Source organism: Podarcis pityusensis, assembly GCF_964106645.2.
Source record: "Podarcis pityusensis genome assembly, chromosome: W".
Classification (NCBI taxonomy): domain Eukaryota; kingdom Metazoa; phylum Chordata; class Lepidosauria; order Squamata; family Lacertidae; genus Podarcis; species Podarcis pityusensis.
The window spans coordinates 14143218-14168187 of NC_138045.1; the positions used below are offsets into that span (position 1 = coordinate 14143218).

Sequence of the window (24970 nt, forward strand, 5' to 3'; positions counted from 1 at the left end):
TGGCTTTTGTGGGATTTTTGACACAAGCATTTTGCCCCACCCCACGCCAAGATTCAGCGTTATACAGGCAGAGGGCCTTCTCGGTGGTGGCTCCCTCTCCCATCAGATGTCAAGGAAATCAGCAACTATCCTGCTTTTAAAAGACATCTGAAGACAGCCCTGTTTAGGCTTTTAAATGCGGGTGTTCCTGGTCAACGATCCTTTAAAACGGCCCCAAACTCTTTCCCGATCTTTTGCTCCCCAAGAAAGAAGAGCAAAAATTTTCCCTTTCAAAAGCAGCCATGTGATTTCAGCCTACATCTTACCGCTCACTCAGAAGTTAGTAACCTACTGTACTTTTCCATGTATAAGACTAGCATTGTTTTTTTTACTAAAAAATAATGTTAAAAGGGGGGGGTAGTTTTATACCCGGGGGCAATCTCCCCCCCATTTTCTTAATTTTGAGTCCCCCAAGATAAAGGTAAAGGACCCCGACAGTTAAGTCCAGTCCAAAATAGGGGTGTCTTACACATGGGGACATGTTATACACGGAAAAAGCCTGTAATTAGCTGTATGTGCTCAGTTATCAGCAAGTACTGTACTTTTCCATGTAGAAGATGAGGTTTTATATAAGACTCAAGGCTTCAGAGACCCCTCGGTGACCACGGCTGGTGGGCGATTTACGGCAATGCCCCCTAAAAAAAGCTCAACAACAGAATTTTTAGTCCCCCCATAATAGGGGAAGGGAAGTGTGGTCTATTTGGATGTGCAAAGCTTCAGCCTAAATGTCAGCTGACATCCGGGAAGCATGGCAAAAAAGCAAGAGGATGCCAGCGAGGTTGAATCTTTCTGTTAAAAAAAATGATTTAAATCAAGTCTTCCTGACTAGTGATTGAAATCCAGTCTTCCTGAATCGTGATTGAAATCAAATCCACCCGGGTTGTCAGTAAGTACATTTGGATGTGCGAAGGTTGAGCGTAAACTTTGGCTGGCATCCACAGAGCATGGCGAGAAAGCAAGAGGATGCCAGTGAGGTTGAACTTTTCCGTAAATAAAAAAGTGATTTTAAGCAAGGTTAGCAGCAGGTAGGATGCTAAGGCAGAGCTTTTATTGAACATCACGTATCGGATGGGGAGGGCGGAGATGCCAGGCACCTCTTAAGGATGGGGATGGGGAAGCTTAAAATGCGGGCAGGCGAGTGGGCAGGTTGTCTCCAAGCACACAGATCGAACCCCTCTGTGGAAGAGGTGAGGCCACGCCCCCCTTTGCCCCTGGCTCCTTCCCTTACAGCTTCTTGGCGCAGGTGGGGCAGTAGACTTGCTCACTGTGGAAGACGAAGGGCTTGTTGGCCAGCGGGATGGAGCACTTCTTGCAGTTGAAACAGTAGTCGTGCCAGGAGTGGCCTTCATGGCTGACCACGTTGGTGCCTTTCCCGAAACCTGCCGGTTCAGAGGAGGAGCAGGGAGGGAAGGGTTAAAAAGGAAGGAGAAGGAAGCACACAGGTCACTTCATTCAGGAATAGGCAAACTTGGCCCCCCAGCTGTTTTGGGACTACAACTCCCATCACCCCTAGCTAACAGGACCAGTGGTCAGGGGTGGTGGGCGTTGTGGTCCCAAAACAGCTGGAGGGCCGAGTTGGACCGCCACTGCAGTAGTCCAAGCAGGAGATCACCAGAGCAGGTGCCACTCTGGGCAGGTGGGGTCTCATCCTGCATCCCAGATGGAGCTGCCCTGGACACAGAACGGACCTGCACCCCCATGAGTCCAAAATAGGCTGAGGAGCTGGTCCTTCAGAGGAACAGTTGCCCCGTTCATGGCCAGGGGGCCCACCCACAACCAGACTTCTGCCTTGCCAGGATCCGACCTCAACCTGTTAACCGCCACCCGTCCTTCAACCGCCTCCAGGCACTCACCCCCGACCCATCACTAACCCACCTGTGATTGAGTTCTTGCAACCACTGCATTTCTTGGCCACAAAGGACTTGTAGCAATCGACGCAGTAGAATTGATCCTCCACAGCTGTGAAGCGTTGCCCTCCCAGTTTCTTGGAGCAGGTGGCGCACACAAAGCACTCAGAGTGGTATGGCTGCTCCTGGTAGGCGACCCCTCCGCAGGTGATGGCCTGGGGAAGGAAGTCAGAGGTCAAGCGCTGCTTGGACTGCTGGGGAACCATTCGTCCCAGCTGCCCCGAAACCCTGTGTCACCTGTGGAAGCTTTCTCTCTTCTGTTTAAAGCAGGGTGTATAAAAATCAATGATTTAAAAATAAATAAATAAATCAGATTATTTTTGGGGGGGGGATATAAATTTGAATTTATTTGACAACCATTTGTATTTAAAATTTTCATTCAATTTAAATTTTATTTACAGTGGTTTGCATACGTCTTGGTTTGCATATGTTTTGGATTACAAACACGTCCAACCCGGAAGGGCGTGTCCCGGTTCACAACCTTTTTTGGATGACAACCCCTTTTTTGGATTACGAACAAAATTTTTTGGGAGGCCCCATTGACGAAAGGGCGCCTTGGGTGACAGCCTGTTTTGGTTTACGAATGGACCTCCGGAATGGATTATGGTTGTAAACCAAGGTACCACTGTACAACAGGGGTCGAAAAACTTTTTTGGCAGTGGGCCGGTCCACTGTCCCTCAGACCTTGTGGGGGGCCAGACTATATTTTTTGGGGGGAAATGAACGAATTCCTATTCCCCACAAATAACCCAGAGATGCATTTCAAATCAAAGCACACATTCTACTCATGTAAAAACACACTGATTCCCAGACCGCCCACGGGCCAGATTTAGAAGGTAATGGGGCCGGATCTGGGTCCCAGTCCTTAGTTTGCCTACCCATGATTTACAACATAAATCCACCACAACTCAAATCAACAAATCCACCACCATTAGACATGAACATAACATAAAAGAAACGACAAAATAAAAGACTTCCTTTATGCTGTGCATGGCCTCCTTATTTCCTTCTTATAAACTGTTTCCTTTATGAATTATTATTACAATTTTTTCAAATTATGACTTTAAAAACCCCACCAAGTCTTTATTTTGATTTAAATGGGATTTATTTATTTTTTTAATTCAAATTGGGATTTTAAAAATAAAATTTTTGGGAGGAAAAATCTTTCTAAATATACTTTTCTGTTTAAGTTACATTATAGTCCAAAAGCTATACATCAGGATTTGTTTTTAAGTGCTAAAACTCAGTCTAAGGTTTGTTGTTGTTGTTTAAATCGTTTAACCGCATCAGTTAATAAACGTGGATCCATATACTATCATGTTATTGTTTTAGTGAAATAAATTGTTTACATTGTTATGAAGGAAATGATTCTTTTTCTCCTTCCAATCAAGTACAGCAGAAAAATTGTCCAAATAGAAACAGTTAACTCATCATCATTTCATCATTATCTGTCAATGTATTTCTAATAGTAGAACCAAATCAGTCATTTTTTAAATAATAATTTTATTAAGTTTTCCATTTAACAATCCAATCATATCACATTAATTATTCCACATTATACCAATACATATTACATAATCCGAATATTTTGCCAAATTTTAAATTTTTTGTTGGGGGTTCCCATGTTTCGAGCTCAGTAAGGATCCAATCATCTCATATTTCTGCTGCTTTTGATATTCACAAATCCCATCTTCCAGTCTTCTTGTTGTTATCATTTTTCTTCTTAATAGCCTCTGAGTTGTTTTCGCAGGCGAGTTAAACCAAACATTGTTATATTTCTGTGTGAACTTTGTAAGGCTCTCCTTAAATCACCACACGCTGATCCAACAGTCCTGTTCGAGTGGCAGGCGCCATTTTAGTCTGTTCCGATGTAATAAAGTCTTAAGTGTCTGCTCATTAATTTTCCCAGACCAGTTGCACCATAAATCAGTCTTTCCAGGGGAGGGTTTGTCGACTCAAAGACACAATCCAAACATGATAACAAAGCAATGGCTCACCTCCCCCTCTGACTATCAATCTCGCAACTTAGTCGGTCTCATAATTGTGGATCCCGATTAAGTGTGTCATCAGAGAGCCTTTCATTTTCTTTCCATATCTTCTAAAAAGCAAAGCCTTTAGTTAATATTTTTGTTTCCACACAGTCTATTCCACACAGTTGTTTTCCAATCTCACTTGCTATCAGTCATGTGACGGTTCTTCTAGGGGAGGGGTTGTTAGGCAGTATCGTAAATAAAAGAAGAAGCTTCCCCCTCCTTTCCGTTCCGTTTCCACATACCGACATAGCTGTAATTCTTAGAGGTAATCTTCTGTTCAGTTCATTTCCGTCGCTTTTAACTTCTCAGTGGCTAGCTTAATTAGCAGTTAAAATATCCTTTCCTTCGCTCGAAACATGTGCATTTACTTTTTATATCCAATCGTTAATCTTAAGTAATGCAACTAGTGTCTCTCTCAGAAGTAGCGTCAGGGAGATCCGGAGCTCACTCGAGGGCTTTCCGTCCAGTGCCCCACCCCCTCCTTCTTTCGAACTCGGGGGTGATTTACGGGCAGCCGCGGACGAGGCTGCATCTTCCCATCCCCTGGGAAGAAATCGGGAGGCTGATGTACTCCCATAATCAGCCCCTAAATTACCCCGTGTGAGCTGGAGAGATGGTATTGTCGGCCATCTTCCAAGGCGCCCCTAGCAGCCCCCCCATCAGTCATTTTTTATTTAACTGTCAAAACTACGCTGAAAATTTATTATTCCAAAAAGGAAACTTTCCTTCGCTTGTAAATATTAAGAGGATGCCAGCAAGGTCAAACCTTTATGTAAAAAAAGGATTTAAATAAAGTCTGACTGACTAGTGATTTAAATTACTAGTCAGTCATGATTTAAATCACGATTTTTTTTTAGGATTGAAGTTGCTGAGTTTTTTTTAGGATTTTACCCCAGGACATATACTGCCATGCGGGCCAGATTAAATTGACCGGCTGGTCAGATTAGGCCCCCAAAACGGAATTTTGGACATGCCTGCCCTATCCCTTTCCCCTATCCTATGGGTAAGCAAACTAAGGCCCCATTGCCTTCTAAATCCGGCTGGCGGACGGTCCAGGAATCAGCGTGTTTTGACATGAGTAGAATGTGTGCTTTTATTTAAAACGCATCTCTGGGTTATTTGTGGGGCATAGGAATTCATTGATTTCCCCCCTCTCAAAATCTAGTCCGGCCCCCCACAAGGTCTGAGGGACAGTGGACCAGTCCCCTGCTGAAAATGTTTGCTGACCCCTGCCGTATCCCTATCCCCTATCCCTATCCCTATCCCTATCCCTATCCCTATCCCTATCCCTATCCCTAACTCCTATCTCTAGCCCCTATTCCTATTCCTAACCCCTAACCCCTATCCCTATCCCTATCCCTATCACCTATTCATTCCTATCCCTATCCCTATCTATCACCCCTATTCCCATCCCCTATCCCAGGGGTGGCCAGCTCCCAAGAGACTGCGATCTACTCACAGAGTTAAAAACTGGCAGTGATCACGATCTACCTGTTGGACATGCCTGCCCTATCCCTTGTTAGGATATTTCCGTTCCACCTTAAAAAAGGGACAGGCTGTTGTGAGTCACAGCCTGCGTATTTCCTGCTCACAGGAAGTCTCTGTTTTGTATATAGCTTTTGTTCTCTCTCTGTGCCTCGACAAGCAGGCAGGCAGTCATGTTTTTTCCTTTGTTCTGACCACCGATGAATAAAGCTGTAAATATGCTGCTCTCCTGAGTGCATCTTTCGTTGTGCGAACTCTGCAAAAAGGGCGTGCATGAGTCCTGAGATGTGGACAGCTATTTCCGAGGCTCGTGTCGCTAATTGACTGATGTTAATGGTTTCAGAACTCACAGAGTTAAAGAGTTCTGGTGACGTCTCGCTCCTGAGTCCAACACCCACTTCACAGTTGTGTCCCTGCTGGCATTGCTCTGTAGCGTTGCCATGCCAACAAACGTCTGGCTGCACCTGGCTGCTCAGCCCCCGGGGAGGAGGAGATGGCTCAGTCCCAGGAACACGGCTTTGAGCTTAAGCTGCCGTGTGCGAAACTAACTCTTAACTCGTGGCTAGAGTGGAGTTATTTAGCAGAGTTGTCCCTAGTTGGAGCCAAGCTCTGGGAAACAGTCACGCCGATGTCTACGTCAGCTGGGGCAGTTGAAAGCCAACGTGAAGCTGAGGAGCGTGTGCTTACTTTTCTGGCTGATAACGTGAGTGCTGATTTGAGGCCTATTGTTCTGGATGCAAGGAAGCCTGAGGTCGCTTGGGTAGCTCTCCAGGAAGCGTGTAAAGCTGGGGGCAGAGGCAAGGGCCGGGAGATGGCTGCATCAGGGCAAAAAAGGCAAGAAAGCACGGGAAGCCGGTGCACAGCTGGCAAAGGCTGTGGGACCCCTGAGGGGGGCGAAGGGACTATTGCCACTGCTGCTGCTGCTGCTGGTTTAGCAGAGTCTAAAAGCTGCGTGGGTGATGCAACATGTCTGCGTGAGGAGCTTGGAGAGAGGCAAGCTGCTGGGGGCCCTTTACCCATCACTGGGGGTGCAGGAAAGCGTCCTGGGAGCCCTGTGAGCAGTGGGGGGGCGGTGAGCAGTAAAAGCTCAGAGAAGCCTCTTTTTCCAAAGGCTGCCAAGAGTTGTTTGCGTCGTGAGTCGAAGCCTGGGAAACAGAAGAGTGCTGAAGGCTTCAAGGCCAGCCATCTGCTGCAGAGGGAGATAACGGCTGCAGAGCTGTCTGGGAACTCTGAGATAAGTCCAGTCTTCAGAGCAACGCAGGAAGTTGCGGTTACGGACGCTGTCAAGGACAGGTGCAGCCAGACGTTTGTTGGCATGGCAACGCTACAGAGCAATGCCAGCAGGGACACAACTGTGAAGTGGGTGTTGGACTCAGGAGCGAGTCATCACCTGATAACGCCATCTGCTGGGGAGCTGCGGAATTGCAGAGCTGTTTTGACTGGGATGACTTGTAAATTAGCTGACGGGACAAAACGAAATGTATCTAAAGCAGCAAATGTCTATGTTTCTGTTTTGCAGGCGGAGCTGGAGTGCTTCATTGTACCAGGGATGAAGTGTTGCCTGTTATCGATTTCTGCTCTGGCGAAGCAGGGATACAAAATTTGTTTTGAAAATAATACCTGTTCCATTTTCAGAGGGGGGAGGCAACTTGTCAACGTGGAGAGCAAGGACAATCTCTTTGTTCTGGAAACACCTCTGGAGGGTGGTGGGAATGCAGGGAAAGCACAGGCGCAGTGTGCTAGTGTTCCCAGCCATGATTCATGGTCTTTTTCTCTCAGGTCGCAGAGAGAGGCGGCGCAACTCATCCAGGATTGGGTTGCGGAGGTAGAACTAAGGTTCTCCACCAAGGTGCAAGAGTTCAGGAGCGACCGTGAGTCACAGTTCACTGGGTCTGCTCTGAAGGAGTTCTTCAAGGAAAAGGGAATTCGTCACCAGGTGACGGGTGCAAAGTCTCCTCAAGAGAGAGGTGTGGCAGAGCACAGGAGTGAAGCACTGGCTGAAGTTGTCAGGGTTTTACTGTGTGACTCTGGGCTGCCTCAGAGCTTTTGGAGTGAGGCTGGGAAGTTTGCCAGCTTTGTTTTTAACAGGTCCTACAATCACGATGTAGGTGACACACCGTATTTTCTGTTGCACAAGAGGAAGCCACAGGTGCATTTCTTCCGTTCGTTTGGTTCCAAGGCTTCAGTGCCAATACCAACAGCGCAACGGAAGGAGGGTGGTCCTAGGTACCAGGACATGATCTTCTGTGGGTATGATCCTGCAACAAATGGGTGGAAGTTTGCATACCCAGAGGGTGATCAGACCACGCTGCTGGTCAGCAAGCATGCTGAGTTCTTTGAGCAGGGTGGTTGGTCACAACCTAGGTATGGTCCTGATTTTCTCTCAGAATGTCTGTCCGATTCTGAGGGGGAGGAAAGGGAGGAAGAAAGGGAGGAAGGAGAGGCAGAGGCGGAGCCTGTTGCTGAAGACCAGGTTGCCGATGATGGTCAAGCACAGGGGTGGGTTTCTCCACAGGTTAAGAGGGAACCCAAGAGTGAGCCTTCATCTCCTGTTAGCCAAGTGCAAGAGGCCCGAAGACGCAGCAAGTCAGAGGGGGAGTCTTCTGAGCTTGCTGGAGACACACTTGCTGACCCCAGTGGGTCAGGAGGAGCGCCCGAGGTTGTGCTCCGGCGGTCAACTCGGACCACAAAGGGGATTCCACCGGAGAGGTTTCAGGTCACCAGTGCGTGGGTTGGTTTCGCACAGTGTGATTCTGGGAGTGTGGAAGGGATTCAACAATTGCCTGGGATAGATGCCAGTGGGAGGCAAAAGGCAATGGGAGGTGAGTTGAACTCAAAGAGGTCTGTAAATAGGGGTTCACAGTTTCCCTCAGGATTCGTGACGAGAGGGGGTGTTAATGGTTTCAGAACTCACAGAGTTAAAGAGTTCTGGTGACGTCTCTTTCCTGAGGCGTGGTTAGAAACACTTAAGGGAGGGGTTTGACTCTGAGTGTTTCAGTCTGACTCTCGGACGCCATGCGAAAGGGAGAATGTGTCAGTTCTCGCCAGGTCTGAATTTATGATGTTATTCTACATGATTAAAGACAAGAGTAGATAAGGACTGCCTTGTGTCTGCTCTGATTTATTCCACACGTGCTGCACTTTGCTTCTCACCGCTGTGTTTCGCTCTGCTACCGGCAAGAGAAAGAGGCCTGAGGAGGACTTTTGCAGGAGGCACGGATAGCTTGCAGAGTTTCGCAACGGAAGTGTGCCAGGCTCCATGTTCAGTCTCTGTGTACACTCTTGTCCGGTGTAATCTCAAGAACTGATACTGTATCTACGGGAGATTGATGGATCGTCCTGAGACGAAGTGGAGGCATGATGGCCTTTGTCTCCCTGGCAGTATCCCAACATCCCTAACCCCATGAGCGCCACAACCCCATCACCGCCTTGGACTGGACTGAACCATCCAGGGTCCCTTGACCCTGACCTTATCTCCACCATATGTCCTCCGTTCAAGAACTGCACCAAGATAGGCCGCGCTGAAAGGAGAGTGGGCACATCTTCCTCCTTCTGAACCAGCAGAGGAAACTCTGATAATGAACACAGCTCTAAGCCCTTTGGAGGAAAGCCAGGATCTGAAGGGGATCCAGGTAAGCGAGGGGGGGGGTCGGCCCAACTTACCTGCTTACACTTTATGCATGTCTTGGCGAATTTCTGCTCATGGCAGGAGGTGCAATAAATCTCATCATCCTTGGGGAAGAAGCTGGCGGTGCCAATCACCTGCCTGCACTGGCTGCAGGTGAAGCACTCCTTGTGCCAGGCAGTCTTCTTGTATTCCACATTCTGGTCGCCTGCAAAGAGAGGGAGGGAAGGAGGTGGTGCTCGCTGCCAGATTGATGCAATTCATAGCGCTGAGAAAGGCAAGCTGACAGCAATAATAATAATAATAATAATAATAATAATAATTTATTACTTATACCCCGCCCATCTGGCTGGGTTTCCCCAGTCACTCTGGGCAGCTCCCAATTGAATATTAAAAACACAAAACACTAGGGGATAGGGATAGGGGTTATAGATAGGAGTTACAGATAGGAATAGGGGTTAGGGATAGGAGATAGGGATAGGGCAGGGATGTCCAACAGGTCGATTGTGATCTACTGGTAGATCCCCATGAGGTTTTGGTAGATAGCGGTTGATGTCTGGCTCATTGCTGAAACTGACTCCTGCCATGCCACCTCACCCCGCCCTCCGTTGTTGTACGATCTCTGGAAGGGAAGACGGAGTTTTCTCTGTGCTGCTGTTTTGATCCATAGCGATCTTTTTCTGAGTGACTTTAAACCGCCCCCTTTTAATGGGGCTTTCCTCCTCCCTCAAAAAAGCTTGACACACACACATACAATGACAAGTTCAAAATATATGAAAGACTCTCGTGTTGTGGCGGAGGAAAGTCACAGAAACAGAATGAAAGAGGAAATGGGGATTTTATCAATGTCATAACTGACACTGCAGATTCTGCATAAGAATGAAATGAAATAATGATGAAAATTAATAATAATAATAATAATAAATCTCTTGGACTATATTACACTGAATATTGTGGGGTGGGGTTGGAAAAATGCTTGTGTGCTCCTCCAGGTCATAAATCCCATGTGAATCAGAAAGCCGAGCAACAGTTCACAACTCTGCTTTCTGCAAGCAATGATGCCTGAATGTTCATTTGACAATGAAAAGGAAACAAACCATTATTGCAGAATATTCTGCTACCAGAGATTCAGTGGGAACCCTCTGTTTCCACTTTTAAATACCCACCGAAAACTCTATTCCAACAGACAATGAAGAATACCTATTTCCACAATAGCTACCTGATTTCTGGTTTTGATTATATGGTTCTTGCCATCTGGCTTTGTTAAGAGCTGCCTCAGCTCTTAACTATCTACCTGTTATGAAATAATAAATACTGTATTTCCCCGTCTATAAGACGGCCCCATGCATAAGATGCCCTCTATTTGGGGGGACTCAGATTGAAGAAAACGAGGGGGGTGAGATGGATCCGTGTATAAGATGCCGTCTCATTTTTGACATTATTTTTTAGGGGGGGAACCTAGTCCTATAAACGGGGAAATACGATAATTTTTAATAAAGCTAGAACAGGTGTTGGCAAACTCGGTCCTCCAGCTGTTTGGGGACTACAACTCCCATCATCCCTAGCTAACAGGACCAGTGGACAGGGATGATGGGAGTTGTAGTCCCCAAACATCTGGAGAGCCGAGCTTGCCTATGCCAGAGCTAGAAAAACAAAAGACATCTATACCTAGGTATTCCCAAAATGTAGATCTACTGTTTCACTCGAGGACTTTCGATTTTGTGTGCTCATTTACCAAAGCTGTGGTGCTTGTCATTCACAATGGTGGCGCTTGTCCGACTCTACGGTGGCACTTGTCATTCTCCGTGGTGCCGTGCGTGCAAAATTAACTAAATTTTGGGGGCGCTGGGCGGGTTTTTGCACCCCAGTGGTGCATGTGCGAAGGGCTAAACTAACTTTTGTCCAGAAAGTTCTGATGGGGGATGAGTGTTCAGACCCCAGGGCCCTCATTTGTGGGGTGCCTCAGGGTTCTGTCCTCTGCTTTTTAACATCTACATGCAGCCGCTGGGAGAGATCATCAGGGGGCTGGGACTGGGTGTCCATCAATATGCGGATGATACCCAGCTCTACCTCTCTTTTAAATTGGAACCAGTGAAAGCAGTGAAGGTCCTGTGTGAGTGCCTGGAGGCAGTTGGAGGATGGAAGGCGGCTAATGGATTGAGGTTGAATCCTGACAAGACAGGAGTACTGTTGTTGGGGGACAGGGGGTGGGCTGGTGTGGAGGACTCCCTGGTCCTGAATGGGGTAACTGTGCCCCTGAAGGACCAGGTGCGCAGCCTGGGAGTCATTTTGGACTCGCAGCTGTCCATGGAGGCGCAGGTCAATTCTGTGTCTGGGGCAGCTGTCTACCAGCTCCATCTGGTACGCAGGCTGAGACCCTACCTGCCCACAGACTGTCTCGCCAGAGTGGTGCATGCTCTGGTTATCTCCCGCTTGGACTACTGCAATGCACTCTACGTGGGGCTACCTTTGAAGGTGACCCGGAAACTACAACTAATCCACAATGCGGCATCTACACTGGGGACTGGGAGAGGCTGCCAGGACCACATAACACCGGTCCTGAGAGATCTGCATTGGCTCCCAGGACGTTTCTGAGCACAAATCAAAGTGTTGGAGCTGACCTTTAAAGCCCTAAACGGCCTCAGTCCTGTATACCCAAAGGAGTGTCTCCACCATGAAGGACTTCTGGTGGTTCCCTCATTGCGAGAAGTGAGGTTACAGGGAACCAGGCAGAGGGCTTCTCGGTATTGGCGCCCACCCTGTGGAACACCCTCCCATCAGATGTCAAGGAAAGTAGCAGCTATCCTATTTTTAAAAGACATCTGAAGGCAGCCCTGTTAATGCTGTATTGTTTTTTTACACTTGATTGGGAGCCACCCAGGGTGGCTGGGGGAAATCAGCCAGATGGGCGGGGTAGAAATAATAAATTATTATTATTATTATTATTATTATTATTATTATTATTATGGGGTCGCTGGGTGGGTCTTTGCATCCCAGCAGTGCTCATACTCAAGACAGCCCTGGTTTTGTGCGCAAAGTTAAAAATGAATTCATGTTATGTAAGTATCTTGGTAAGAGAAATGTTCCGTAAGCCTGCTGGCCGTCCCAGGGCAATGCTCCATGATCGAGGGGCGCAAGAAGCAAAGGGTTGCAAGGCAGCCGAGAGGAGTCCTACCTGCCACGATGGGCTTCTGGCAGCCCTTGCAGTGGGGGGCCTGATCCATAGTGCACTTGTTGCACCACACTTTGTTGTGCTCCTTCAGCATGAAGGGCTCATTGACCAGAGACACAGAGCACTTAAAGCAGTGGAAGCAGTTCTCGTGCCAGTAGCGGTTCTTGAAATGCAGTTCCTGGAAGGAGGGAGGAGGAGAAGGCAGCAGAACTGAGGTTGAATCCTGACAAGACAGAAGTCTGGTTGTGGGGGGGCAGGTGGGGGGGACTCCCTGGTCCTGATGTATCTATCTATCTATCTATCTATCTATCTATCTATCTATCTATCATCATCTCTCTCTCTCTCTCTCTCTCTCTCTCTCTCTCTCTCTATCTATCTATCTGACAGCCTTAGCTTATTCAGCTTCCGTTCCAATTTCTCTACACATTTCCCCTCCACCCGATGATTTATTATTTTTTAAAGATATTTATTGAGGTTTCAAAAAAATAGTACATAGATAAGAACAAAAAAAAATAAAGAAAAGAAAAATCCAAAATACAAAAAAACCCCACACAATTAAAAACAGTTCCATCTTTTCATCACATATCTTTCATTTACTTGTTTCCCGGACCTCCACATGCCTCCCTTTTTTGTATTCCAGTTCAATTTATTAGTTCAGCAATTCCTTTCCCTCCTTATTTTATCCTGATCTTTAATCTTAATATATTATGGCATTAAATTTTTACGTATTGAAAATCCAATTTTTCCATATTCTTTTATACCATTACAGCTAGAAACCACTTAACTTCAATCCAACATCATTCTAACATTCATTAATTTTACAATATTTCTGTAAATAGTCTTTAAATTTCTTCCAATCTTCTTCCACCGACTCTTCTCCCTGGTCTCGGATTCTGCCAGTCATTTCCGCCAATTCCATGTAGTCCATCATTTTCATCTGCCATTCTTCCAGAGTGGGTAAATCTTGTGTCTTCCAATACTTTGCGATAAGTATTCTTGCTGCTGTTGTGGCATACATAAAAAACGTTCTGTCCTTCTTTGGCACCAATTGACCGACTATGCCCAGGAGAAAGGCCTCTGGTTTCTTCAAGAAGGTATATTTAAATACCTTTTTCAGTTCATTATATATCATCTCCCAGAAAGCCTTAATCCTTGGGCACGTCCACCAAAGGTGAAAGAATGTACCTTCAGTTTCTTTACATTTCCAACATTTATTATCGGGCAAATGGTAGATTTTTGCAAGCTTGACTGGGGTCATGTACCACCTGTATATCATTTTCATAATATTCTCTCTTAGGGCATTACATGTCGTAAACTTCATACCTGTGGTCCATAACTGTTCCCAGTCAGCAAACATAATATTATGTCCAACATCTTGTGCCCATTTAATCATAGCAGATTTCACCGTTTCATCCTGAGTATTCCATTTCAACAGCAAGTTATACATTCTTGACAAATTCTTAGTTTTGGGTTCTAACAGTTCTGTTTCTAGTTTTGATTTTTCCACCTGGAAGCCAATTTTCTTGTCCAAATTGTATGCCTCCATTATCTGATAATAATGAAGCCAGTCTCGCACTTTGTTTTTTAGTTTTTCAAAACTCTGCAGTTTCAATCTATCTCCATCTTGTTCCAAGATTTCCCAATATTTCGGCCATTTGGCCTCCATATTGAGCCTTTTCTGAGCCTTTGCTTCCATCGGTGACAACCACCTAGGGGTTTTGTTTTCCAATAAGTCCTTGTATCTTATCCAGACATTTAACAATGCTTTTCTGACAATATGGTTTTTAAATGCTTTATGTGCTTTAACCTTGTCATACCACAAATATGCATGCCACCCAAAAACATTGTTGAAACCTTCTAAATCCAAAATGTCTGTGTTTTCAAGAAGCAGCCATTCTTTCAACCAGCAGAATGCTGCTGATTCATAATAGAGTCTGAGGTCTGGCAGGGCAAATCCACCTCTATCCTTTGCGTCAGTTAGTATTTTGAATTTTATTCTAGGCTTTTTGCCCTGCCAGACAAATTTTGAAATATCTCTCTGCCACTTCTTGAAACAGTCCATTTTGTCCACAATTTGCAATGATTGAAAGAGAAATAACATTCTTGGCAATACATTCATCTTTATAACAGCAATTCGGCCTAACAAGGAAAGCTTCAAGTTTGACCATATCTCTAAATCCTTTTTCACTTCTAACCAACATTTCTCATAATTGTCTTTAAATAGGTTTAAATTCTTAGCAGTCATATTAACCCCCAAGTATTTAACTTTCTTAACCAATGTTAAACCTGTCTCCTTCTGAAACCTCTCTTTCTCGATCGGTGTTAGATTTTTCTCAAGCACCTTAGTTTTTAACTTGTTCAACTTAAATCCTGCCACATGACCAAATTCCTGAATCAATTCTAATACTCTTTTAGTACTAGATTCTGGCTCCTGTAACGTCAATACCAAATCATCTGCAAAAGCTTTCAATTTGTACTGTTTAGCTCCGACCTGTATACCTTTAATCAGACGGTCCCTTCTAATCATATTTAGCAAAACCTCCAGGACCGAAATAAAAAGCAATGGGGAAATTGGGCAGCCTTGTCGTGTCCCTTTCTCTATCTTAAATTCCTCTGTTACCACATTATTAACTATTAACTTAGCTTTTTGTTCTGAGTATATTGCACTTATACCATTTTCAAACCCTTGACCCACTCCCATCCCCTGAAGATTTTTCTTCATGAAGCTCCAAGAAATATTATCAAAGGCTTTCTCCGCATCAACAAAAATTAAAACTGCTTTAGTGTTAATATTTACTTGCAGCATCTCCAAAATGTCAATTATATTCCTCGTGTTGTCTGACAAGTGTCTGCCTGGGAGAAAGCCAGCTTGGTCTTTATGGATCTCTTCTACTAATACCTTTTTTAACCTTTTAGCCAAAATATCTGCAAAAATTTTGTAATCCACATTGAGCAGGGATATGGGATGGTAGTTCTTAAGTTGCGTCTTTTCAGTCTCATTTTTCGGTATTAGTGTAATATAAGCTTCTTTCCATGACTCTGGCGCTTTTTTCCCCTCTAAGATTTCGTTACAAACCTCCTTTAATGGTTGAATTATCCAGTCCTTCAAAGATCTATAGTATTTGGAGGTTAAACCATCTGGCCCTGGAGATTTGCCCAGCTGCATGTTCTGGATGGCACCTTCCACCTCCTGTTCTGTTATTTTATAGTTCAACATTAGCTTATTTTCTTGAGAGATTTTTTGAAGCCCATTTGTTTTTAAAAATTTGTCTAAGTCGCACTCTTTCTGTGGCCCTTGTGTGTATAGTTGTTTAAAGTACCTCTGGAAGCATTTTCTAATTTCCACTGGATTCTGGATGTTCTTTCCTTCCACTTCCAAGTTGGTAATGGTGTTAAGTTTTTGTCTTTTTTTCATTTGCCATGCTAACAGTTTTCCACATTTATTAGCCGATTCAAATGTCCTTTGTTTCATCTGTTTAATTTTCCATTCTATTTCCTGATTCATCATCTTCATATATTGAACTTGGTATAACTTTATTTCTCACAGAATCTCTTGTGATTTGGGTTTCGCTCTCAGTTTCTTCTCCCCCTCTTTTATTTTTTCCAAGATTTTATCTTTTTTCTCATTTTGAGTTCTCTTCTTTATTGCATTCTGTTGAATTAGAAACCCTCTCATAACTGCTTTGCTTGCTTCCCAGATTACTCTTTTTTCAATGGTGGTGTTCATATTTATCTCAAAGTAGTCTCTCAAGGTTTTTTGGGCCTTCTTGGTAATTTCTTGATCTCTAAACAAGGTGTCATTCATCCTCCATCTGAAGGAGCCGGTAGGTGTTAATTTCATCTCCATTTTCACGGCATTATGGTCGGAGCAAGTTTTAGGGCAAATTTCCACTTTTCGAGTCTTAGGTGCCAGTCCTCTAGTAATCCAAATTTGGTCAATTCTTGTCCATGTCATTTTGGCTTCAGAGAAGAATTCCCTCCCTAGCCAGGGGGTTCTTTATTCTCCAAATGTCAATCAAGTCCATATTGTCAGTCATCTCGAAAAAGGTTTTTGGTAGTCTGCCATCTTTGGTAACTACCCGTCTCTGAGACTTGTCCATATTTGTAGATACCACTCCGTTCATGTCTCCCATCATTATAATGTTGTAATCCATATAGTCCATCAATGTCACATGCAACTTCTTGTAAAATTCAGATTTCCCCTCATTTGGAGCATATACTCCTACTATCAGAAATCTTTCTCCTTGTGTTTGAATTTCGATTGCCACATATCTTCCTTGATCATCTTTAAAAATAAATTTAGGCGATAGGCTCTCTTTCGCATAAATTACAACTCCTCTCTTTTTTACATTATCCGATGAAATAAACTCCTGGCCCAATCTTTTATTAATCAGTACTTTCCTGTGGAGCCTTATCACATGGGTTTCCTGCAAACAAATCAAGTCCAATTGTTCCTTTTTCAATAGATGAAAGACTTTTTTCCTTTTCTCTGGGGAATTAAATCCATGGATATTCCAACTTAAGAGTTGCAGAGACATGATGTATTTATTTTGCTTTTCCTCCGACTGCACCAAGTAGTTGCTCTTGTTCTGTTGGTGGTATCACCTTCTCTAGCTTGTCCAATCCCGAAGGTAGTGATACTATGTCCTGTATTCCTGGTTTTAAAGCTCTGGGCTCTTTTCCAGTTTCTTTTTGTAAGTCTTCTTCGTGATCTTTCAGAAATGTTTCTTTTTGTCCCACTGATCTTATTTTGAACTTTTTCCCTTTAAAGGTGAAGGATAGGCCTTGAGGGAATTCCCACCTAAAGATGATTCTATTTGCTCTTAGCAGGGCCACCAAGTCTCCGTAGTTAGACCTGAGATCCAAGAGATGTTTAGGGATGTCCTTAAATATCTCCACTTTTGATCCCTTTATTTCCAAGGTCTTCTGGAAGTGCAAACTCAATATTCTGTCTCTCTCCTCTCTTGATCGGAGGGTAATCAGACAGTCTCTCACCCTGTCCTTTCTCCCCCCTCTTCCAAGTCTGAAGGCACTTAGTATCTTGAAATCTGGCTTGTCTGGTTCTAGATCCCAAAAATCAGTAAATTCCTGCGTAAGAAAGTCACTCAGGTTATCTTTCTCAAGTTCAGGTACAGCCCTGACCCTTAGATTTGTCTGTTTTTCTTTCAATTCGATCATAGACAGCAATGACTTATGGTCCTCCAGCTGCTTGCATATCGGTGGAATCTTTTCCTCTATCTTTTCCTCTACAGCCAATGCTTTTTGCTTGGCCTCTTCAGCTGTTTTTCGATTCAAAGTAGATTCCTGCAGCAGTTTCTCAATTGATTCTGTATTTGAATTCACCTTCTGCCCCAAGTTATTAATGCTTGTTGTATTTTGATCAATTTTAGTTGTCGCTTCAGCCACTTGTTTACTCAACTTTTCCAAAGATTCAAAAATTTTATCTAAGGCCGAAGATAAACCCCCTTCAGCTGCCATTCCTTTGGAGGCCACCTGGGCTAAATCTTCCCCTGGTGGGGCTGGAAGGCTGGGTACAGATGGTCTACGCTGCTGCTGTCTAATTTTGCCAGATCTTGTTGTTTTTTCCTGAATCGAGTCTGCCATAACACTTTATCTAAGAGTCAAGGTCAGTCCCACACTTGCTTGTTTGTGGTGGAAAATTCCCCTTTAGTCTAGCCAATTCAAAGTGGAAAATTCCCTGGCCAGTTGTAGCAATTTCAAAGTTCCTCTAGGGGGACACAGTAGCAGTTCCAAATTGTAACAATAAAATAACTATCCAACTTTCAAAGATCCCCCCTTAGCCACAAATGGCAACAGTTTCAAATCCAGTGGGACTTTTCAAAGTCAAAGTATCCCTCTTGCAGAGCTAGCTGTCAGAAAGTTACATTGTCTTTTGACAGCGCGTTTCCCAATACGGCAGTATCAATGTCCCTTGACAGCCCGTTCCCAGGGTTTTAAGCAGTGGATTTTAGCTCCTCTTTCTCTCTTTTTTGCAGGGAAATAACGTTCAAATCTTCTCCCCCCTCCTCCCCTGCAATCAAGGGGGGGAAATCACTGTTTTGATGCTCGAATTATAATCCTTTACCAGCGTCTTTTAAAGCTTCCGCTTTCAAGTTCATTGCTTTACTCTATTTACAAGAACGGAAGGCAGACTTCCTGTTTATGCCTCTCCGCTTTGGTGCCAAATTATTCATAGAATTTGTAAAGTTCCCTTAATTCCGAAGTTAGCCTACTCATGGATCATTGTTTTACAGCCAAATTGTCCCAGGAAAAAGGCAGCGCTCTCCGGCAACAGCTGCGTGGCTTCGCTCCATGGAAGAAGCAGACGACTCACAGCACCGCACCACTTCCCCGCTCCGCTCCAGAGCCCGTTGCCAGGATCCTTTGCCAATTGGGGGGGCGCAAACGGTGCCCGCCGAGTCCCACGGTCACAGGCTTCACCCGCCTGTGATTTTTGAAGGGTCCCCGCTGCGCCATAGCGGTACAGACCCGATTTCCGTAGAGCCGGTTCCCTCCAAATCAGAGGGAATCCGCCATTACCGAAGGCGCCACCCCGGAAGTCCTCACCCAATGATTTTCACTGTTTCCCATTTAAAGGCAAGATTGTGTTGTGGGGAGGATTGCACAGAGTTTTTTGTAGCTCTCCCCTACCCCAGTAACTTTTTGTACACAATAAGGATTTGGCGATCTACCAGGATCGGCCACAGATCTACCGGTAGATCATCCCTTCCTGTGTGAGAAGCTTGCCTCAAGCCAGCCGCTGTGCATTCAAAAGGGGAATGCACTCTGCTCAGCAAAGGGACTTGCTAGCGCAAGTTAGGAAGAAATATATATAAAAAATGTGTTTCTGTGCCCATCCTGTCTTTTTATAGTAGTGTCCAGAAAATGTATTTATTTATTGGACTTCCGGGTTAGCGCCATTGGTGAATGGCGGAGCTCCTCCGACCGGAGGAACGGGCTCCGTGAAAACTGGGTCTTCCCGCCGCGGCGAAGGTGGGGACCCGCTAGAAATCCCAGGTGGAGGAAGCCTGGGAACGTGGGGTTCGGCAGGGCACCAGAAGCACCCCCCTACTCATGGGGAATCCCATCTGGGGGCTCCGGAGCAAAGTGGGGTGAGAAGCGCGGTGCTATGAACTGACTGCTACTTTCACGGAGTGAAGCCGCACAGCCATTGCCAGAGAGCGCTGACTTTTTCCTGTGGACAATTGGATTTAAAACAAGTACCCGTGAGTAGAAATGGAAAATTGGATCAAGAAATTGTTTTAATTTGGTAATGAAGCGGGAAGGTGTAAACAGGAAGTCCGCCTTCCGTTTCTTTGTATATAGACTAAAGCAAAAATTTTGCAAGCTAAAGCCGGGAAGCTGTCAAAAAAGGACTAAATTTCCTTCATTTAGAACCACTGAACTGTTTAACTCTAGCAGGAGAGGGAGTGAAGAAGGATAAGTTTCCATCATCTCTAACCTGGGAACGGGGTGTCAGAGACAGAAACTGTTGCTGAGGTTCATTGACGGTGAACGTAACATTTTGACAGATAGCCAATGAAGAGAAACAAGTTGATTCTAATGTTGCCTTTTGTATCTTAAAGAAACAAAATATCTGAAAAACGTCTGAAATATTTGAAAAGTGAAAGTAACTTTCCTTTGTCTTATTAAAAAAAAAATGGCTACAAGTAGATTGTCTCCTCTAGAGGGAGCTTGCTAAATTGTTGTTGCAGCATATTTGAGACCCAACATCTGTGAGATTAAGACTGTGGGAACAGACTTTTTTTTTTTTTTTAAGTAATTTTTATTAAAGTTTTAAACAACAAAGAAATAAAAGAAAAACATACACAATACATATAACAAAAACACAAAAAACAAAAAAAAACAAAAGCAAGATTCAACAATAAAAATACAAGAAACATAGCAATTAAAAACAATATCTCTGTTTCATTTCCGTTTTTTAGTTGCTTATTTTCTGGACTTCCTCATACCTCCCTCTTTTGTATTCCAATCCAAATTATTTGTCCAGCAGTTTCTTTTCCACTTTTTTAATCCCAATCTTTAATTTGATAAGATATTAAAATATATAACTTCAACTTCTTTAAACCTAATCCTTGGTCTTAATATCATATACCATTAAAATTTTCCCTCTTAATATGAAATTTCCGTTTCTTTAAACATCTTTAATCTTAATCTTTAATCTTAGTCTATCATTAACTTTAACCTGTACAGCTGGAAACCTCTTGTTTTCAGTCCAACATCACTCTAACATTCCTTAATTTTGCAGTGTTTCTGAAGATAGTCTTTGAATTTCTTCCAATTTTCCTCCCTCAACTCTTCTCCCTGGTCACGGATTCTACCAGTCATTTCCGCCAATTCCATATAGTCCATAAGTTTCATCTGCCATTCCTCCAGCGTGGGAAGTTCTTGTGTTTTCCAATACTTTGTGATGAGTATTCTTGCTGCTGTTGTTGCATACATAAAGAAAGTTCTATCCTTTTTTAACACCATTTGGCCGACTATGCCCAGGAGAAAGGCCTCTGGTTTCTTAGGGAAGGTATACTTAAATACCTTTTTTAATTCATTATATATCATTTCCCAGAAAGCCTTAATCTTTGGGCACGTCCACCAAAGGTGAAAGAATGTACCTTCAGTTTCTTTACATTTCCAACATTTGTTATCGGGCAAGTGATAGATTTTCGCAAGCTTGACTGGGGTTATGTACCACCTGTATATCATTTTCATAATATTCTCTCTTAAGGCATTACATGCCGTAAATTTCATACCTGTGGTCCATAACTGTTCCCAGTCAGCAAACATAATGTTATGTCCAATGTCCTGTGCCCATTTAATCATAGCCGATTTTACCGTTTCATCCTGAGTATTCCATTTCAGCAGCAAGTTATACATTCTTGACAAGTTCTTAGTCTTGGGTTCTAACAATTCTGTTTCTAATTTGGATCTTTCCACCTGGAAGCCAATTTTCCTGTCCAATTTAAATACCTCCATTATCTGATAATAATGAAGCCAGTCTCGCACTTTGTTTTTTAGTTTTTCAAAACTCTGCAATTTCAATCTATCTCCGTCTTGTTCCAAAATTTCCCAATATTTCGGCCATTTGACCTCCATATTGACCTTTTTCAAGGCTTTCGCTTCCATTGGTGACAGCCACCTTGGGGTTTTGTTTTCTAACAAATCCTTATATCTTAACCAAACATTAAATAGCGCTTTCCTGACAATGTGGTTTCTAAATGCTTTATGTGCTTTGACCTTATCATACCATAGATATGCATGCCATCCAAATACATTATTAAAACCTTCCAAGTCCAAAATGTCAGTGTTTTCAAGGAGTAGCCATTCTTTCAACCAGCAAAAAGCTGCTGATTCATAATAAAGTTTAAGGTCTGGCAGGGCAAATCCACCTCTTTCCTTTGCATCTGTTAGTATTTTAAATTTTATTCTGGGCTTCTTGCCCTGCCAGACAAATTTAGAAATATCTTTCTGCCACCTCTTGAAACAATCCATTTTGTCCACAATCTGCAAAGTTTGGAACAAAAACAACATTCTAGGCAATACATTCATTTTTATCGCAGCAATACGGCCCAGCAGTGAAAGCTTCAAATTTGACCAAATTTCTAGATCTTTTTTCACTTCAGACCAGCATTTTTCATAGTTATCTTTAAATAAGTTCCCATTTTTTGCTGTCATGTTAATCCCCAAATATTTAACTTTCTTAACCACTGTTAAACCTGTCTCATTCTGAAACCTCTCTCTTTCAATCGGTGTTAAATTTTTCTCTAAAACCTTGGTTTTTGACTTATTCAATTTAAATCCTGCCACTTGACCAAATTCTTGAATCAGTTCTAAAACCCTTTTAGTACTAGATTCTGGCTCCTGTAACGTCAATACTAAGTCATCTGCAAATGCTCTCAATTTGTACTGTTTAATTCCGACCTGTATACCTTTAACCAACTGGTCCCTTCTAATCATATTCAGCAAAACCTCCAGGACCGAAATAAAAAGAAGAGGGGAAATTGGGCAACCTTGTCGTGTCCCTTTTTCAATGGGAACAGACTTTTTCGACCTTGAACAAAGATGAGCTGGGAGAAAGACTGGCTGCTTGCTCTATGCAAGACAAACGCTCTGCTGGAACAGATGCATGAAAAGATGGATTTGATGAATGAGAAATTGGATTTGACTGTTGTGGTTAATAACATTGATACAGAAATCATCCAAGAACCAACCTATCAATCTGTACCGACTGGGCAAGTGCAGTTGACAATGGAGGAGGATGCGGCTGCACCTCAAATAGTACAAATGGAGAGACCCGAGGTCCCACAGGAGCATAAGCCACTGTTATTGAAGATTGAAGCTGGAGTGGGCCAAGGGGAGTTTGGAGATGAGGAGACTTCTAGCTTTGGAGAGATTCGGAAATTTGATTTTAAATTCATTTTGGATTACATCGAGGACTGTGGGGAGTGGGACTGTGGGGAATGGGTGAGCTGGATGAAGGGTGATGGAGACAATTTTCGGGTGGCATCCCCCAGAGACCTACTCCTCAACGAGAAAGGAAAGAAATTAAGACAGAGAACAAGAGACAAGGAAAAGGGCAAGCATAAACAAGATGAAGAAGAATTGCAAAAGGGACATGAAAGAGACTTAAGGGCCTCGGACATAAGGCTTCCAGGTTGATGGACTAGACGGAATGGACAATAAGGACAATAAGGACTGACATGACCCGAGACCAGGAAGAAGAGACGCTGGATGATGATTGGAAGAGAATTTATAATGGAAACTTTTTTATTTTAGAATCAGCTAATGAAAATTAGGGAAAATGTGGGAATGAAACTATACGACTCTAGCAGAAATGATATTAGGAGTTATGAATATTTGAAATTTAAGATTTAAGTTTTAAGGCACTTAGGGGTAAGATAAGGTTAAATAAATTAAGGTAATCTGAAAAATAGAATATGGGGAAAGATGGTAAGGATTTGTTGAGTTAATTATTAGGTTAAATTGTTAGGATAAATTTTAGAACAAAAACTGAGAAAGATGGAAAGAATTTGCTGAAATAATTACTAAACTAGAATACAAAAACAGAGGTGTGAGGAGGTCAATGAAACAAGCAAATGGAAATTATGGATATACAATTTGGGATTTGTGTTTTTTCTCTTTTTTCTCTTTTTTACATTTTGTGCTTTTCTCTTTTTTATTGTCTTCTTTTTCTTTTTACTTTTTTTTGTATTACAGTGTTGTTTGTTATTTTTTATTCTTCTTGCAATCTTGAAATTATCAATAAATATTATTTAAAAAAAACAAAACAGAAAATGTATTTATTGCATAGATTGGTTCTTTGTTAGGTTGCTGGTGGGGTGAAAGCCATTCCATTGAATGTCCGGTGGAAGGTGCACAGGGTCTGCTGACCATGTGTCCAGAATCCAAAGGCTATTCATCAGGAAATAAGGATTTGTTTACAGTTTTTCATGTGTGCTGCTTGGGGACTAGAATGCCCATCATCCCTGACTGCTGGTCCTGTTAGCTTGGGATGATGGGCATTGTACTCCCAAAACATCTGGAGGGCCGAGTTTGCCTATGCCTGTATTAAACAGCGGGTCCTCTCCCGCCTCCCTAAACAGCCCCACACTTCTTTAGGGGGGGTGGGGAAGTGTGGGATAGAAATATCCATTAAGCCAGGCATAGGCAACCTTGGCCCTCCAGATGCTTTGGGACTACAACTCCCATGATCCCTAGCTAACAGGACCAGTGGTGGGATGATGGGAATTGTAGTCCCAAAACTTCTGGAGGGCCAAGTTTGCCTATGCTTGCATTAAGCAAACAAGCAAACTATTAAAATAACCACCTTGGAATCGGCCCCGATGGGTTTCTTACACTCGGTGCAGGTGTTTGCGCAGAACTTCTCGAAGCATTTGATGCAGCAGTGGCGCCCTTCCTTCTGCACATACTTCTTCCCGTGCAGGTTGTCCCGGCAATAGTGGCAATCAAAGCGCTCTGACATGGTGCCCACCGTGTAGCTGGTAGGCCCTGTAATAATAATAATAAGAAGAAGAAGAAGAAGAAGAAGAAGAAGAAGAAGAAGAAGAAGAAGTTATTATTTAGGGCAAAGGAGGCAGGGAGGGAGACAGCGAAGCACATGGTCGGTGCACGGCAAATGGGAAAAGCACCTGCAGCTCGGAACATGGTGTGGGACAAGCATAAGCAACCTTTGGCCCTCCAGATATTTTGGACTACAATTCCCATCATCCCTGACCACTGGTCCTGTTAGCTAGGGATCATGGGAGTTGTAGGCCAAAACATCTGGAGGGCCAAAGGTTGCCTATGCCTGCCTAAGAATAAAACTCATTCCCACACATGGGTCCACCTTTAGTTGTCCAGATCTTATCATAATGTGTAACAGGAAGCAAAGGTCAGCCAATAATAATAATAATAATAATAATAATAATAATAATAATAATAATTTATTACTTATACCCCACCCATCTGGCTGGGTTTCCCCAACCACTCTGGGCAGCTTCCAACAGAAGGTTAAAAATACATTAAAACATCAGTCAATCAGTCATTCAAAACTTTCCTAAAGAGGGCTGCCTTCAGATGTCTTCTAAACATCAGATAGTTGTTTATCTCTTTGACATCTGACAGGAGGGTGTTCCACAGGGCGGGCGCCACTACCGAGAAGGCCCTCTGCCTGGTTCCCTGTAACCTCGCTTCT

General features: G+C 43.6%; 1 protein-coding gene across 1 annotated transcript in view; it reads right to left on the reverse strand.

Moving 5' to 3' along the window:
- Positions 1-1043: 1043 nt before the first annotated feature.
- The window catches only part of LOC308467753 (four and a half LIM domains protein 1-like), a 34258-nt gene continuing 10331 nt past the window's right edge, over positions 1044-24970 (reverse strand). Inside the window, exons 2-6 of the mRNA XM_080989463.1 lie at positions 24104-24285; positions 12265-12439; positions 9128-9297; positions 1915-2101; positions 1044-1418 (exon numbers count right to left, since the gene is read on the reverse strand). Of these exons, the coding sequence (XP_080845589.1) occupies positions 1264-1418; positions 1915-2101; positions 9128-9297; positions 12265-12439; positions 24104-24285 (869 nt within the window). The 3' untranslated portion in view covers positions 1044-1263. The remainder of the gene's footprint in view (positions 1419-1914; positions 2102-9127; positions 9298-12264; positions 12440-24103; positions 24286-24970) is intronic.